Consider the following 15,261-nt stretch of genomic DNA (forward strand, 5'->3'; position numbering starts at 1 on the left):
TGGCCTGTCTAATCCCGCCTCATCTGTGACTAATCACACGTGTAATTTGATCTCTTCATCTGTGTCAGCTCAGGAATTTCCTGTGCCACGGCAGAGTTGCTAATTTGTAAACACAGGATGTTAACCCTCTGTCTGCTTCCATGAAAGCAAGAAGTAGACACTGCAAATTTATTGCAGTGTTTGTATCAGCTGTAACAAAGAAATGTTTTTCCTTTAAAGTTTATTATACTGCTGGGTATCTGTTAGAGCAGAGAGGAAGATCTGTGTTTAGGTCCGCTTTAAAAGAAAATAAATATGGCAGCCTCCATATACCTCTAATTTCAGGTTCACTTTAAAACATTAAAATAACCGGTAAAGCCAACAAATACATGCCCTGGCCAAAAGATGGCAATATTTAGGCTCCCAGACACCCCAATATTGTACTTTAAACAGGCAGCCATGTTGTTGAACAGAAGTGAACAAACCTACGCAGCACCTCCACAGCCATTAGTTCCAAAACAGCTGCCGCTAAACTGAAAAGACAACGTAATTCAAACCGCTAACGTCTAAAGACCAGGAGAAACCTTCAACAAAAAGCACAATGGGTTGCTTTGCATAAAGCTGAACTGTTACAAACATGCAAATGAAGGCTTTTCAAGCAAATGATTTGTTCAACTACAATTCAAAAGCCTTCAGCAATCAGCCAAACAGCCTTCATAACAAACTATACTCCATCTCTTCAGCCAGAAATATACAACATGTGGTATAAAAAAAATGCCAGATAGGATAGACACGTACCTTTTTCATCCTGCCGCTACGAGTGCCAGCAAAGACAACAGTGTGCCCTCGGTAATCGTAAGCAGCCACTGAAGTCATACCGTCCTCCTTATCCACGAAGAGTGGCGTTCCTTCAATGGTGACAGTCCCTCCTAGAGGCTGGTTAAAGTCCTGACCGCAGAAGTTATCATCAATCTGCAGAGGCTGAAAAGACAGAATAAACATTACTGTAAGCAATGGAACCCAGAGAGCTGTTAATAGTCATGTATATTAAGCAAATACTGCCTGGATGAAGCCACTTGAGAACCAATATTGAATAAACTATGGTGCTCATTATTTACTTATCCTACATACCTCTGAACCACATGCCATCTTTGTAAAAAAAAAAAATTAACAAACAACTAAATAAATCACAACAACTAGTATGGAAGCCACCATCTTGCATAATAAAGTAATATAGTAGCAGTAGGGTATTGTACCATGTTAGCCATCAGTAAAAGCAAGAAGTTTTAAATCAGGATGATACCATTTATTGGCTAACTAAAAAGAAGAATAAGAATAAGCAAGCTTTCGGCCTTGCAGCCTTCGTCGGGCTTACATCCTGTTTGTTTGCAGGCTGATGGTACAGACAGCTATATACATGCAACATCAAAATGGAAAACAGCTTTTTTTCAAGCATAAATACATATCATTAAGATGCCTTAAGTAAAACCGAACATCTAAATGGGGTGAGAGGTTTGTTAGCTGAGATAAGGATCCTTGTTTACACCATGCTCCCAGACTTGGGAGTTGGACTGACACAGAGGTATCGTAAATTCTGAGTTCACAAGTTCAGCTATACAGGCTAAAAGTAATAGGAGTTCAATCTGTAAGTGTATACAGAGCAGTGTTGTGCTTATAGACTGCACAACCTACTGTTCTTGCTCCTTGCAACACAGAAGCTCTCTCAAGCCTTATCTACTGCATTCATAGATAACAGAACAATCTGCACAAACTGAAAAGCTATGCATCTGTTAAGGCCCATATACACCGCTGACTGGTGTCGCCCATCAGGGATCGCTGGACCACCACTGACGAGCTTAGCCAGCTATGTAGCAGATGACGCGCACTGTTGCTATCCGGGGGGAGGTAGAGGGGCGACGAAGCAGCACATACGTGACATCACGCAATGGGCATGCGAGCGGTGTGAACAATGGAGTTGGCTTCCACTCCGGGGCCACTGTACGCACGTATGTCAATCAGCTGAGGCGGTCGTTGTAGACTGCCTAAAACTAAATTGATCGCCTTCAAGGATACAAGAGAAAAAAAAATTAAATTATTAACCCTTAAGGCCCCTTCCCCACATTTTCGGCAATTCAGTGAGGGATGATCCGCAGGGACATCAAAAGTGCATAAACTGCACTGATATTTCCATCCATGCGTTGCGATTCTCTGTGGAAATGCAACGTCTGTTTGGTGACAAATACCCTCAAGCGCATTGTGATTTCCATTTATTATAATGACTGGAAATCACTACCACATTGAGATAAATCACATAGAAACACGTGTGGTGTATCGCCACGGCATTTGCGCTTCCCACAATGCCAATGTGGGGAACGGGCCTTAGGCTCTTTAAAAAACAAAATATGTTTTCCCTTACAACTGAGAACACAGTGGCTAATCTACTGTAAAATAAGGCAAGTTTAGATTTGAGAGGTAATGTGAATAGGTGAAATAAATGGAGTCAAGCTACTATAGATGTAAAACAATAACCTGTACTTTGCAAACAATACACAGTCCATGAAAGAAGTAACAAGAAAGGAGGCACTGAGGCGTTGTAGATGTGGGGTGTGGACTCTGCAGGGAGGGCAACTATGGCAGGTGTCAATGTTAAGAAACAAAAGAGAAAACTATTTATGTGCTGTCAGAAAAAAGCTTGAGGCCCGGGGCTGGCTCTGAGTAGGTTCAATTAACATATGGAAGACACATGCTTTACCAAGACTTTCTTTGCTTTGCATGGGAGAACGTTGGTGCCTTTTTCAAAAGCAGGTTAAAAAAAAAAAAAAAAAAATCTGCAGCGTAATTCTATCTTTATCGATACAGCAGTCTGGCCCAAGTAAGAAAATAACTAAGAGCATGTTCATGAACAGGAAGACACAGTCAATATTACAAACAATGAGAGGGCTATATGCGAGATTTGTTCAGGGTTGCACAGTCCAGGCCTGTCCTCGAAGGTTGAATTAGCGGGCAGTTCTCTGAATTGAAAAGGTCTCAGCACCTTTATATAATGTCTTGGTTATAGGTAGAATACAAATCATCCTGCCCCTGCTCCAATCCCTCTTCATTGTTGGAGGTGAACGAAGATGCCAAATAATATCTATGGTAGCTGTTCAAGAACTCCTCACATAGACCACACCATCTCCAAGAGTCGCTGTTGTCTGCCAACACCAAAGGGGGATACACGCAGGAGAGTGAAAACTTAAACTGCACTGTCTATCCTACCAGAATCTCAATCCCTCCATTCTGCATGAGCCTGGACTGTAGCCTATACACCTGGGCCTAACTGGTGCCAGGGTTTTCCTTCCCAGGTCTGACGGCAAAAGACACAGTAATGTGAGAAACAGACAGAGATCACATTGGCTGGTTGAGTTTAAATTCAGACAGATGGAAAATAAGCCACCTGCCCCAGCTGATGTCACTTAAAGCTACGTACACAAACTAGATTTTCATAGCTTTCTTGAAGCTGGTGTTTAAGCCTAACTAAACCTAAAATAGAAACAAGACACATTTTTAATCTAGGTTGATTGGTGTAAATTACAAGTATTACTTTTATAGCTGAACTTTTCAAACAGAAAGCCCCAGCATGTAGCCTTACTTGCCCACAGGTGTGCACCCGTCCATTCAGGATTATGACCTCTCCTGCTTTCTCTTAGCAATCTGAGACCTCAGAATCACTCAACACCTTCTTCCTAAGAATACTACAAGACCCAACTCCATATTGGATTAAGACAACCCTTGCCTCCTAGCTACTTCTTAGCAATTTGAGGCCTCACAATTTCTCACTTTACTTCCTGCAACTCTAAAAGCCAACTCAACATTAAGATACTTGGATTCCTTGTGAGGCAAGAGTGCTGGGGATATGAAGAGGTCTCTCCTAGTCCCCTATACTTTCCTAGTAGTTTTGGGTCACCACGAGCTGCTTGGGTATTCGGAAGTCCTGCATCTACTGTTCTTTCTACTTTGGGTGTCATTAAGCCAGACCTAGAGAACGGGAAGCAAATGGTAGGGGCACTGGCAAGCACAGGTATTCTGTCCATCACTTTGCATCAATACACTGTTTATATCCACCTGATTGCTTCTAGAATTTGCTCTTTTTCGTTTTTAGTTGGGGTTAATCCCAATAGATAGCAATAAATAACATTTGGTTTTTAGAGCTGGGAAAGGTTGGAAAATATCAAGTTTTTACTGCTGTCTTATTCTCACTTCCTGTGTTGTCACCAGAAGCAAGATATAAAGCCCGAAATAGCGCAAAATGGTGCTGGAAATTTGGATGCACCATCATAGGCCGTATTGTGAATTACAGCTATAATGATGCTCAGACAGTAATTTAGGTGCTGTCAAAAGATGGAGGCTAAATTGCTTTAAAAAAAAAAAAGAGTGCAATTTGTCCCCCAGCAATAGCTGGAAGCCGAATGACGTCTTACCCCGGAGTACATGACGGCCTGGAGAAGGAATTGTAATTAACGCTGACAGGACTTTTGCAGGAGTAGGGTGAGCCATTTTTTGGCTTCACCCTGAGCCCAAATTTCCTGATGCCGTTTTTGCATGTATGCATAAAAACAATTTGTCGAACAGGGACATACCATTTCAAACCCACCATAACTTCTACCTATTTCAAAAAAATAAGTTAGAGTTATACTTTAATAAAGTGGTGCAAAGAGCAAAACCCCCAGATCGCTGCTGATTGGCTGGTATGATTATTAAACCCTGTATGTTCCTCTGAAGTATGTAAGAGTTAAATCCTGCTGGCTTGGATGTCCCTTTATTCCACTGGCGGAGGCTTTCCAGCTCTCCCCAGCTGCTATGCCAGCAGGCTTGGCTAATATTTATCATGGCTGCCACAGCACAGAGCTGCCAGGTTGCTCAGGCCTATTTGTTCTCAGACACTTTGTTGGTTGATGCGGAGGGGCCGCCTGGCAGGTGCAGTCTTGGGGAAAGGAAGCAAAGGGAGGAATCGAAAAGCACAGCCTGAAAAAGCAGTTACATAAAAATAAATATTTAGGAGTATAATATGTTTTGGAAGCATCCTGGTTATAGTGAGTATGAGCGAATCAGGGCCGAGCACAATACAAGCGTTGATAATGATGTGCTTTGGCCAGAGGAAGGAATGCAACGGTTGCTGCCAACAGGGAACGCAATTCCATGCTATGAAATGACAGAATAGGCCCAGCCTACTGTCATTCCTTTCACTTCAGCACAGAAAAGGTGGCCATTTTATCAACATTCACAGGGATAAAGTGTTTGCAGGAGCCCAATGATCTATATTTTTATTGTACCCGATGCGGTAAACTTGTGTATGTACAATACAAAGCATATTCATAACCAGGCTTTTACTCGTTTTATTTTGCAGCCTGAGTTATTTCTAGGCATGGAAGTGACAGCTTCTATCTTGCTGGTACCTTGTCATGAATAAAGTAAACGTCACTGATAAACAAATTATAGCCATAAAAGTTTTCCTGGCAGAATACAACTGAGGGCAGGGAGAGAAAAACATACATGAACTATTGACCCTTTTCTAACCCCCTGTAACTGAACTGTACGCTGGTTATGTGTGAACCCAGCCTAAAGACTGGCAACAAGGCATTTCTTGCCCTGAACAGTTAGCAATTAGTCAGTAATCGGCTAGCATTTAAAAACAGAGCTACAATCCGAAATTCAAGCACTGTATAATGCGAGTATACTGAATTGTTGAATTACAGCTTAATTTTCAAAGCTTTCAACCACGCTTAAAGTACGGTAAAGCTCCATACACAAGCTCAACAGCGATCTTTTATGCTTTCACAACTTTTGTTGTGAAACAAGTTGAAACTCCTAAAAAAAAGTATTTTGCTTTTGTTCAAAGAGCTGATAAGACTGATAAAATGTCAATCCAACTGTTGGAGTGACTTCTTATCAGTCTTAACAGCTCTTTGAACAATAGCAAAATACTTTTTTTAGGCGTTTCAACTTGTTTCACAACAAAATCTGTGAAAGCATAAAAGGCCACTTCTGAGCATATGTATGGGGCTTGACACTGCTTCATTTGGGTTCAACAGGTAATCCTAAAGGTGGCCACACACCATACAATCTTTTAAATATCTGTTCAATTTAAGAATTGCAATCAATTTTTCTGACTGATTGTAACATTTCAAAAATATCACCTATGTTCAATTTTTTCCTCAATTATGATAAAAATTATAGGAAACTCAGAAAATTGCTAGGGTGTGTATATTAATAAATTAACAATCCAACACACACTATACAATCTTTAGTAGAAATAGAAGAGAAATATCTGGCAAATCGATTTAAATCGAAAAAAAATGGGAAATCCGATCTGATTTTTCAGTCGAATGAAAAAAAGGTTTCGATTTTTTTCGAGAGATACGACCGTTTTTATCGAATTACTGTAAAATCGGATCATTTTATTGTATTGTGTGTGCCACCTTAAGGGGGATTTGATAACTTTGCCTATAATGTATCACAAAGGCATTTCCACCTCAGAGTAGTTGCTGCCTTTGTATCAGCCCATTTGTGGCAATTGTGGGCTCACCGTGCGACAACATAATTCTGGCGCTCAGCAATGGATGTGTGACAAAAGCAAGGCTAGGAGGAGGCAGAGGAATAAAGAAATGTGAGGCATCGTTATTTTTGAGCAGTGTGAGCGCTCGCAGTGCTGGGCGGTAAGAGCTATACAGCAGGCTGCATTGTGCTGGACACTGCAAAGACAAAACTCTGACAGAGCTACTTTTAAAACAGTTAAATTTATGCACACAACTGCACAATAACTTTCCCAAACTAAACTGAATCTCCTATAACAGTATGCAACTGGGACATCATCTTTCTATCCAAATAAGCTAGCAGGGAGACCAAACGGGGTTGGGCTTTTGATGGTGGTAAGGGAGTGGGGGTGGAGTTATGGCAATCTGTGGCTTTGGGGTTGAATGTCACTCTATAGGTGGTCACTAATGTAACAATCCTTTTCATTCAATTTTACCAAATCTATGTAGTATAAAGGTCCATACACACGTCGGATTTTTGCGAACGACCTGTCGTTTGAACGTTCCGTCGTTCGCACGTCAAATCCGGCGTGTGTACAGACTATCGTTCGGGTGATAAGACTTGTGCTGAAAACCAGTCTTATCACCCGAACGATAGTCTGTACACACGCCGGATTTGACGTGGGAACGACGTTACGTTCAAACGACGGGTCGTTCGCAAAAATCCGACGTGTGTATGGGGCCTTAAGGGTAAATTGAGTGAACATATTGAATGGATAATTTAGGCAGTTCCCTTATATTACATAAAAATGGTAAGATTGGATGAAAAAAGGTTGGATCATTAGTAGCCACCTCTGACTAGCAGAAGTTAACCACTTAGTCTACCGTCCAGTTTATGTTTGTTTAGCCAGATACAGTTTACCACCCCAGCCAGGGGCAGGAGAGTCTCACTTTTGGATCTGCTGCATGCTTGTTCAGGGTCTATAGTCTATTCCCACCATGTCCTCATGAATTGACTATTCTCACCCTGTCCTCATATTCCCACCGTCTTCATCAACTGACTAGTCTCACCCTGTCAGAACCACCTGATGGGCTTCATATGCTTGTTCAGGGTCTATAGTCTATTCCCACCATGTCCTCATTAACTGACTATTCTCACCCAACTCCCACCCCGCCCTCATCAACTGACTATTCTCACTCTGTCCTCATCACCTGACTAATCCCACCCTGTTCTCCATATCTACATCTTCACATCTATGTCCGTCCCGCTCCCATCAAATATTAGTATATCTTTACTCTGTCACTATCCTCTATCTGTCCTTACCCCAACCTTTTCAGCACAGCCCCTTTCTTGATCCTCACTGCTCTTGGGCATATACAACACACGTCATTATAAGCAGGACACCATACGTATAAAGTGACTGCACAGACCAGGCATGAAGATGGACTAGAGTATGATGAGAATGGTTTGCCACAGCTGAGATCCACATCCCAGAGGCCAGAGAGGCAGGCATTAACACGGCACACAATAGAGCATTACCCTGCATCTGCTGGTGGCTAGAACTACATAACCACATCCACAGCATGCATTGCAGAGTACTGTTGTGACATTGCTGCCTACCACTATTAGCTTTGGAGTGCCTATCACCATTCCTGCACCAAAACTGAAAGGTCAAGTGTGTCCTCTCATTTGCCGCCATGGTAACAGGGAGTAGACTGTCCCAGTCATCATAGTTTTCCACAGTAAAATATGGTATAAACACCATCCCCATCTCTGTGCACTCTTCTGAAATGTTTGCTTTTACATGTCACTTTGTACTTAAATGGCTGCCTTTAGGCATCAGAGATTACTTCATATTCATATAATATAGTTCCATTGAGGTATAGTAGTTTATATTAACACACTGATCTAATATAGCAGACTTTAAAGCCCTAGTTAAAGCTTTTTATATGCAAGAAAGCTACCAGCCGAAACAGTTCATTCCCACCTCAGCAATCTCCTACAGACTGCTTACATCCACCTCTCCTCCTCCAGCCAGTCTACAGCCATAATGGGCTTCAAGTCAGGAGGTAGGTGCAGCTTTAAAGGACAACTATAAGGAAAATATTTGCCATATTTATTTCCTTTTAAACAATACTAGTTGCCTGGCAGCCCTGCTGATCTATTTAGCTGCAAAAGTGTCTAAATCACAAACCGGAAACAAGCATGCAGCAGAAGCCCCTGATCTGCATATGCTTGTTCAGGGTCTATGGCTAAAAGTATTAGAGGCAGAGAATTAGCAGGATAGCCAGGCACCAGGTATTGCTTAAAGGGGAACTGAAGTAAGAGTTATACGGAGGCTGCCATATTTATTTCCTTTTAATCAATACCAGTTGCCTGGCAGCCCTGCTGGTCTATTTCTCTGCAGTAGTATCTGAATAACACCAGAAACAAGCATGCAGCTAGTCTTGTCAGATATGACTTTAAAGTCTGAAACACCTGATCTGCTGCATGCTTGTTCAGGGGCTATGGCTAATAGTATTAGAGGCAGAGGGTCAGCAGGGCTGCCAGGGAACTGGTATTGCTTAAAAGGAAACAAACATGGCAGCCTCCATATACCACTCTCTTCAGTTCCCATTTAAAAGGAAATAAATATGGCAGCCTCCATATTCCTCTTGTTTCAGTGGTGCTTTAACTGGCAAAGCAACTATTCCTCCCTTTTCACTCAGTGTTTCTGAATTGGTCGAGCCGTTAGCTTCCTCTTGTATTAAAAAAAATACAATTATTCCAAACCCCACCCCCATTATAAAAAGAGAAACCGAGAGCCCAATATGGTGTAGTATGTATTGGAACAAGAGGGATTAGTGTTAAGTAAGTATTATACTCACAAACATGGGTTACCACTCAGGCAACCACTGTATAAGCAGGTGGGGAGATTAGACCTGTCCTCACTCAGGAAAACGATGTCGCTCTCTGAAGAAGGAAAAGAGGGCGTATCATCCTTCCACCCAGGGTGGATATCTTGACAATTGGATGTACAGAGGTGCCAAGCGTATATTGGACCACTAGCTGTGTGATACTCCGTTTCTTTAATGCCTGATGAAGCGGGATTGTGCCCGTGAAACGCGTTGCGACTTTGTTCTTCGACTTTGTTTATGGAGTATGTGAATAAATTGCCTTTATTTCAAACGACAGCATCGTGTCTATTTGGGAGTGGTCGGCCCACCACCGCCACCCGAATATTTTAAACATTTTAGCATCTTTTATCCTGTTGGCGCCTCTGTACATCCAATTCCCACCCCCATTATGTCTGTGATGGAAGGGAGATCCAGTGAGGGAACTGCAAGTTAAAGGGGACCTGAAGTAAGAGGGAAACAGAGGCTGGTTTATTTTCTTTTAAACAATACCAGTTGCCTGGCTATCCTGCTGATCCTCTGCCTCTAATACTTTTAGCCATAGACCCTGAACAAGCATGAAGATCAGATATTTGACAAAAATCTGACAAAGATCAGCGGCATGCTGTGTGGTTCAACATTACTGATCATCAAGACTGCCAGGAAACGTGTATTGTTTAAAAGGAAATAAATATGGCAGCCTCTATATGCCTCTCAGCTCAGGTGTCCTTTAAGTTCTACACTTACTTACTACTCCTTATAAACTGATATAGGAATGTATACACAATATACATTAAAGTGAACCTCCAGACTAAAAATCTACTCAGCAGAACTGAAAAGGCCTGGTGTTTCTTTAACAGTTTCACAGCATCAGTACTTTGTTTTTCTTACCCAAGCCTCATTTTTAGCTGCACAGAAGAAAACTGCCCGGGCATTTTTCCCCTGATGCTGTGCAAAGCATGATGGGATTTCTGATGTTCTGGTTTTGCTGTTTTGGTGCAATTTTTTTTTTTTTTTATTTGAGATTTGAAGCCTAGCGCTCACAGCTTGGAGGGGTGATCAGGACACAGGACAGTTGGAACTGTGTCTCATGCTCCCTCTCATCTGCTTTCAACCAAAAAGATGGCTGCCCCCATGAAATCACAAACATTTGCCTGTTCTTTTAAAACAGGGTGGGTAAGAGATTAGGTTACCTATCAATTTAAATTAACATAACTAATGTAACTTAATGACAGTATGTTTGTTTAGGCTGAAGTTGCCCTTTAACACACAAAAAGATTGTATTTCCCAAATCGATAAAGTTGAAGAGTAAAGCATTCTGGGTAACTGCTCCACATGTTATCCAGTTTTCTTTGAACTGGTTTTATTACTGCTAGCCATACACGGATGATAACAGCCCAATATGGCAAGTGATCAATCACTCTTCTATCAAAAAAAGACCAATAAACAGTAGTAACTGTCCACTGATATCAGCAGAAATGTAATCTAGATTTAATCAAACTACTAGCGTGGTACAGCTGGATACAGTTCACATTTATACAGCCATCAATACCATGCTGTACCCCCCCCCCCCCCCACTACCCACACTGCTCAATGGAGACTTACCAACATGCCAGTTTAAGTTTTCAACCAATAAACTGCTAACTTTCAACTAATAAGTCCTATACCCCACTATTTACCACACAGTGCGCCACCATGGCTGCTGGCTCACTATCCACCTCACAAAACACCCCAATAACATCTCATTATCGGGCTTTCTATGAATGGCATTTCACCAAACAAAATGGCTGCCTGCGCCTAGCTATGTGTGAGGGCTGCAGGCTCGTTATTTCACGGTGTCCTAGCTTTGCATTACAGACAGGAAGAAGGGGACGGTACAACATTGCAGCCTGCTTGGCACAGCACCCCGGATCCATCCTGCCATTAAGAGCTCTGCTAACTGCATTATTATTCTCAGGACATGAGCAAGAGATGTCGGGATGCCGTCTCCAGGCGGCGCATCATAAATCAGCCTTACCTCACTGGAGTGACCTGTGTGAGATGGGAGAAATCTGAGGCACACAAGGCCCAAATCATTACACAGCTGCCACTGCTGGCTTTCATCAGGGCTGTCATCCTCTTCCTTGCTCCACAACATATGGGGCCCTCATTATAAAGAACTGGGGGTGGAAGAAGCTTCCCCACTTCTCCTTTTTGCCCGCCACTGTTATAGATAAAACCATGATCAACACTGTTGTGGACAATCTTCAGCTCCATTAACTTTAATGGGGTAAGGCTTGGTTTACACATAATTCTTAAGTCCTGTCAGTTTTGCATCAGTTTTCTACAGGCCTGTGGAGTCAGTACAAAAATCATCTGACTTCAACTCCTCAGTGTATGTAACCTCAGACTCCAACTCTAGGTACCCAAAATTGCCCCGACTCTGACTCCTCGACTCCGCCGCCTTAGTCTAATACTTACAAGGGCTGTGGATTTGGTACAAAAATCTTCCAACTCCCGACACCTCAGTTTATGAAGCCACCGACTCAAACTCCGACTCCAGGTACCCAAAATTGCTCAGACTCCGACTCCACAGCCCTGGTTTTCTAGCAGTTTTACCTGATTGGACAAGAAATGTACACCTTTTATGTGTAAACTCACCCATAGAAAGACATACAAAACTGATACAGAACTGACAGGACTTGCCCAAAAATGTACAGATTTATGTGTGAGCACAGCCATAGAAACACATACAAAACTGTTGCCAACTGTCAACAACTGAAAGGACAAAACCCCTATTTATGTGTGACCCAAGCCTAACAGCTCTCTAGGTGTAATAGTTACTTCAGACTAGAAGAAGCAGCAGTACATGGGACACTGACTTTCACAGCACCTGTGCACCTCTAATTTTTTAAGCTGTTTACAATAACCTAAGCCAAGCACCGCTGCACTTCATTGTAGTCTATATAGATCTCAACCATGGAGGAGGAGATTATCTGGTGATCTAAATGAGGATCATGCTGAAGCTCACTATATAAATAAGGTGATTATCACTATTATCTGGCCACTGTCATAGATAAGTGGCAATCCCTTATTTAAAATGGCAGTCATAGTTGTTTGCCATCTTTATAAACAGACTCCATTGTTTTGTTGAGCATATCTTCAGGTTACCAGACTGGAATGCCAGTGACAGCAGTTATCACCTCATGGAAGGCTTCCTGTGCTTCTGGCACATTCCCAGAATTCCCTGCATTCTCTTTAGATTGAAACAATGGGTCAACAGAGCGCCAACAAGTATAAACTAGATTAAAACCAGGGGGGGGGGGGGGAAGGTAAGGGATGACTTACCTCTCAGTGATGACACTGTACTTGCAGAAACTTTTTATTGACAAACTCCAAATGCGACGCATTTCACAGAAAAAACTGCTTCCTCAGGCAAAATAAGGAGTGTCTGTACGTACTGTCAGAAGACTCAACGCCTTTGTCATATTTTGATTTTATATTAGTCACGTTTGCAGTGGTAACCCATGTATGATTATTACTCTTCTCCTGCTCCATAACTAACAGAGCACACTGCACTATATTATTATTTAGTATTTATATAGCGCCGACATCTTCCGCAGCGCTGTACGGAGTATACTGTATTGTCACGTAATGCTGGGCATACATGGGTCCCGCCGGATCGACCCCTGCTGCGTCCCCGCTCGTCCGCGCGGATCGATCCCCGCTCGCCTCCGCTGGCGGTCCTTATCAGCCGCTCGATTCCCTGCCATTGTCCGGCGGCGGCAATCGAGCGGGCGCAGGTCGAGCGGCATGATCGGGCCAGCTGAATATTATCAGCTGGCCGATACCCGATACAGAAACGTACCGTGTATCCCCAGCATAACTGTCGCCGATTAGCCGCCGGATCGACCCCCGCCGTGTCCCCGCTCGTCCCCGCCAGCGGTCCTTATCAGCCGCTCGATACCCTGCCATTGTCCGCCGGCGGGAATCGAGCGGGCGCAGGTCGAGCGGCATGATTGGGCCAGCTGAATATTATCAGCTGGCAGGATCAGCTGGTCGATACACGGTACAGAAACGTATTAGGAGCTCACAATCTAATCCCTACCATAGTCAAATGTCTATATCGTGTGATGTATGTATGGTAGTCAAGGGCCAATTCTAGAGGGAAGCCAATTAACTTAGCTGTATGTTTTTTATATATGGAAGGAAACCGGAGTACCCAGAGGAAACACACAGACATGAGAACATACAAACTCTGTGCAGAAAATGCCCTGGCTGGTATTCAAACTGGGGACCCAGTGCTGCAAGGTGAGAGTGCTAACTGCTACGCCACCATGCTTGCCCATTAGACTTTCAGTATTTTTTTTCCCAAGTTTTGGCTTACAGGGGTTACATGCAGTTTAGTGAAACAGCTCCAGACATCAGTTTTAATGCATGATGGTAAACAGTAATTTACAGGGGACATTTCTCAGGAAAACCTGCGTAAGAATTCTACAGTAGTTTAACAATAATAACAATAGCAATAACATTTCTATACCGCTTTTCTCCCACGGGACTTACAGCGCTTAAACTCCAATTAAGAAGCACTCCAGAAATAAAAAAGCAAGGTATTTAAGGACTAACTAATCAAGGGACTTGTAATACCTGATGAGTTATAAATTTACATATATAAAAGATTCTGCTTTATTTAGACAGGTACATTTTTCCTCCATTTTCTTTGCACCGGTCTCTGTAAATCACCTCTAGTGTGTCAGAAATGGCGAACACCCCTCCAGAGCCGCCACAGTCCACCAGTCCCACAGAAAGACAAGTTAATATTCTGCAGCGTTGCCGCGCCGCCAGCGCCTCACAGTGACACAAGCTCATCCAGTCAGCGTTAAAAGGGGATGGCAGGAATGAAGTCGGCAGCCGGGGAGGAGCGGTGATCCGTGAAATCACTTCACATCACTGCCATCAATGGATGATAGATTCTCCACATCCGCCACAGGCCCCGCCGGCCTCTGGCTGCCAGTTCAAAGGGACCCAGGGTATAGGACGGCGCAGCGGTGGAGCAAAGAGATTGGCCGATGGCACAGGGGTTAACATGGAAGTTCAAAGCATTACCTCGTAATACAGCACAGAGGCGTAAACAGTGGAAAACACAAAATCTCACAGCTCTGTCACCTATTAAGAACAGTGGATGGTTTCCATGTCCGAATCTACAGTAATAAATGCTATAAATACTGCAGAAAGTGCCGCAGGGTTATCAGCAAGATGGAAGACAAAGCCTCTCCTTTCCTCTGACCGTGTCACGCGATAAAACTTTCCAGAGACTGTGCAAAACTCTGGGGTACTCAGGAAAAAAATCTCCCGCCAGTTTGTGAGCTGCTGGGAGCTGCCAACACTCTATACAAGCAAGTCCGACTCAAGCTAAAAACTCACACTGACACTGAATAACAGTCAACTGAAAAATCATGGGCAATTGTTTTACGGGCGACTGGCAAGAGATGCAGAGCAGTTAGGGTGAAAGGTGACACACAGAAGGCATTGAACAACAGTGGTCCTTTCTGGCTGTCTTTACTCAACATGATAGGTTGATAAACTATGTTGTGGAAAACCAAATCAAAATCCAATCCAAAAAAAGCTTTATTGGCAGGACCAAATACTGTACATTTAGCATCGCCAAAGCAAACCATTAGCATTAATAAGGGAAGGGTATAGGGGATAGGGTATACAGCCCCATAAGGTTATGGAGGATGTAAGAGACCGTATGGGGGGGGGGGGGGGGGGGGGGGCTGGGATTTACACCTATACCTAGGGGCTGTGGCGTCTGTACACAAATCATCCAACTCCGACTCCTCAGTTTATGAGACTGCCGACTTAGACTAACTCCGACTCCAAGTACCCAAAATATACTTACCAGAGTTGTGGATTT

The 15,261-nt window shown here is 43.1% G+C and overlaps 1 protein-coding gene across 9 annotated transcripts in view; it reads right to left on the reverse strand.

The window, feature by feature from the left end:
* Window positions 1-15,261, reverse strand: part of PLXNA1 (plexin A1) — a 508,150-nt gene that overhangs the window by 405,252 nt on the left and 87,637 nt on the right. For 8 of the 9 annotated variants that reach the window (XM_068253084.1, XM_068253090.1, XM_068253089.1 and 5 more), the window contains one exon: window positions 778-960. In XM_068253084.1, coding sequence (XP_068109185.1) covers window positions 778-960 — 183 coding nt within the window. Of the gene's footprint in view, window positions 1-777; window positions 961-11,382; window positions 11,422-15,261 lie in introns of those variants that run through there. The other variant, XM_068253092.1, reaches the window with a different exon arrangement.

This window comes from Hyperolius riggenbachi, chromosome 9 (assembly GCF_040937935.1).
Source record: "Hyperolius riggenbachi isolate aHypRig1 chromosome 9, aHypRig1.pri, whole genome shotgun sequence".
Lineage (NCBI taxonomy): Eukaryota > Metazoa > Chordata > Amphibia > Anura > Hyperoliidae > Hyperolius > Hyperolius riggenbachi.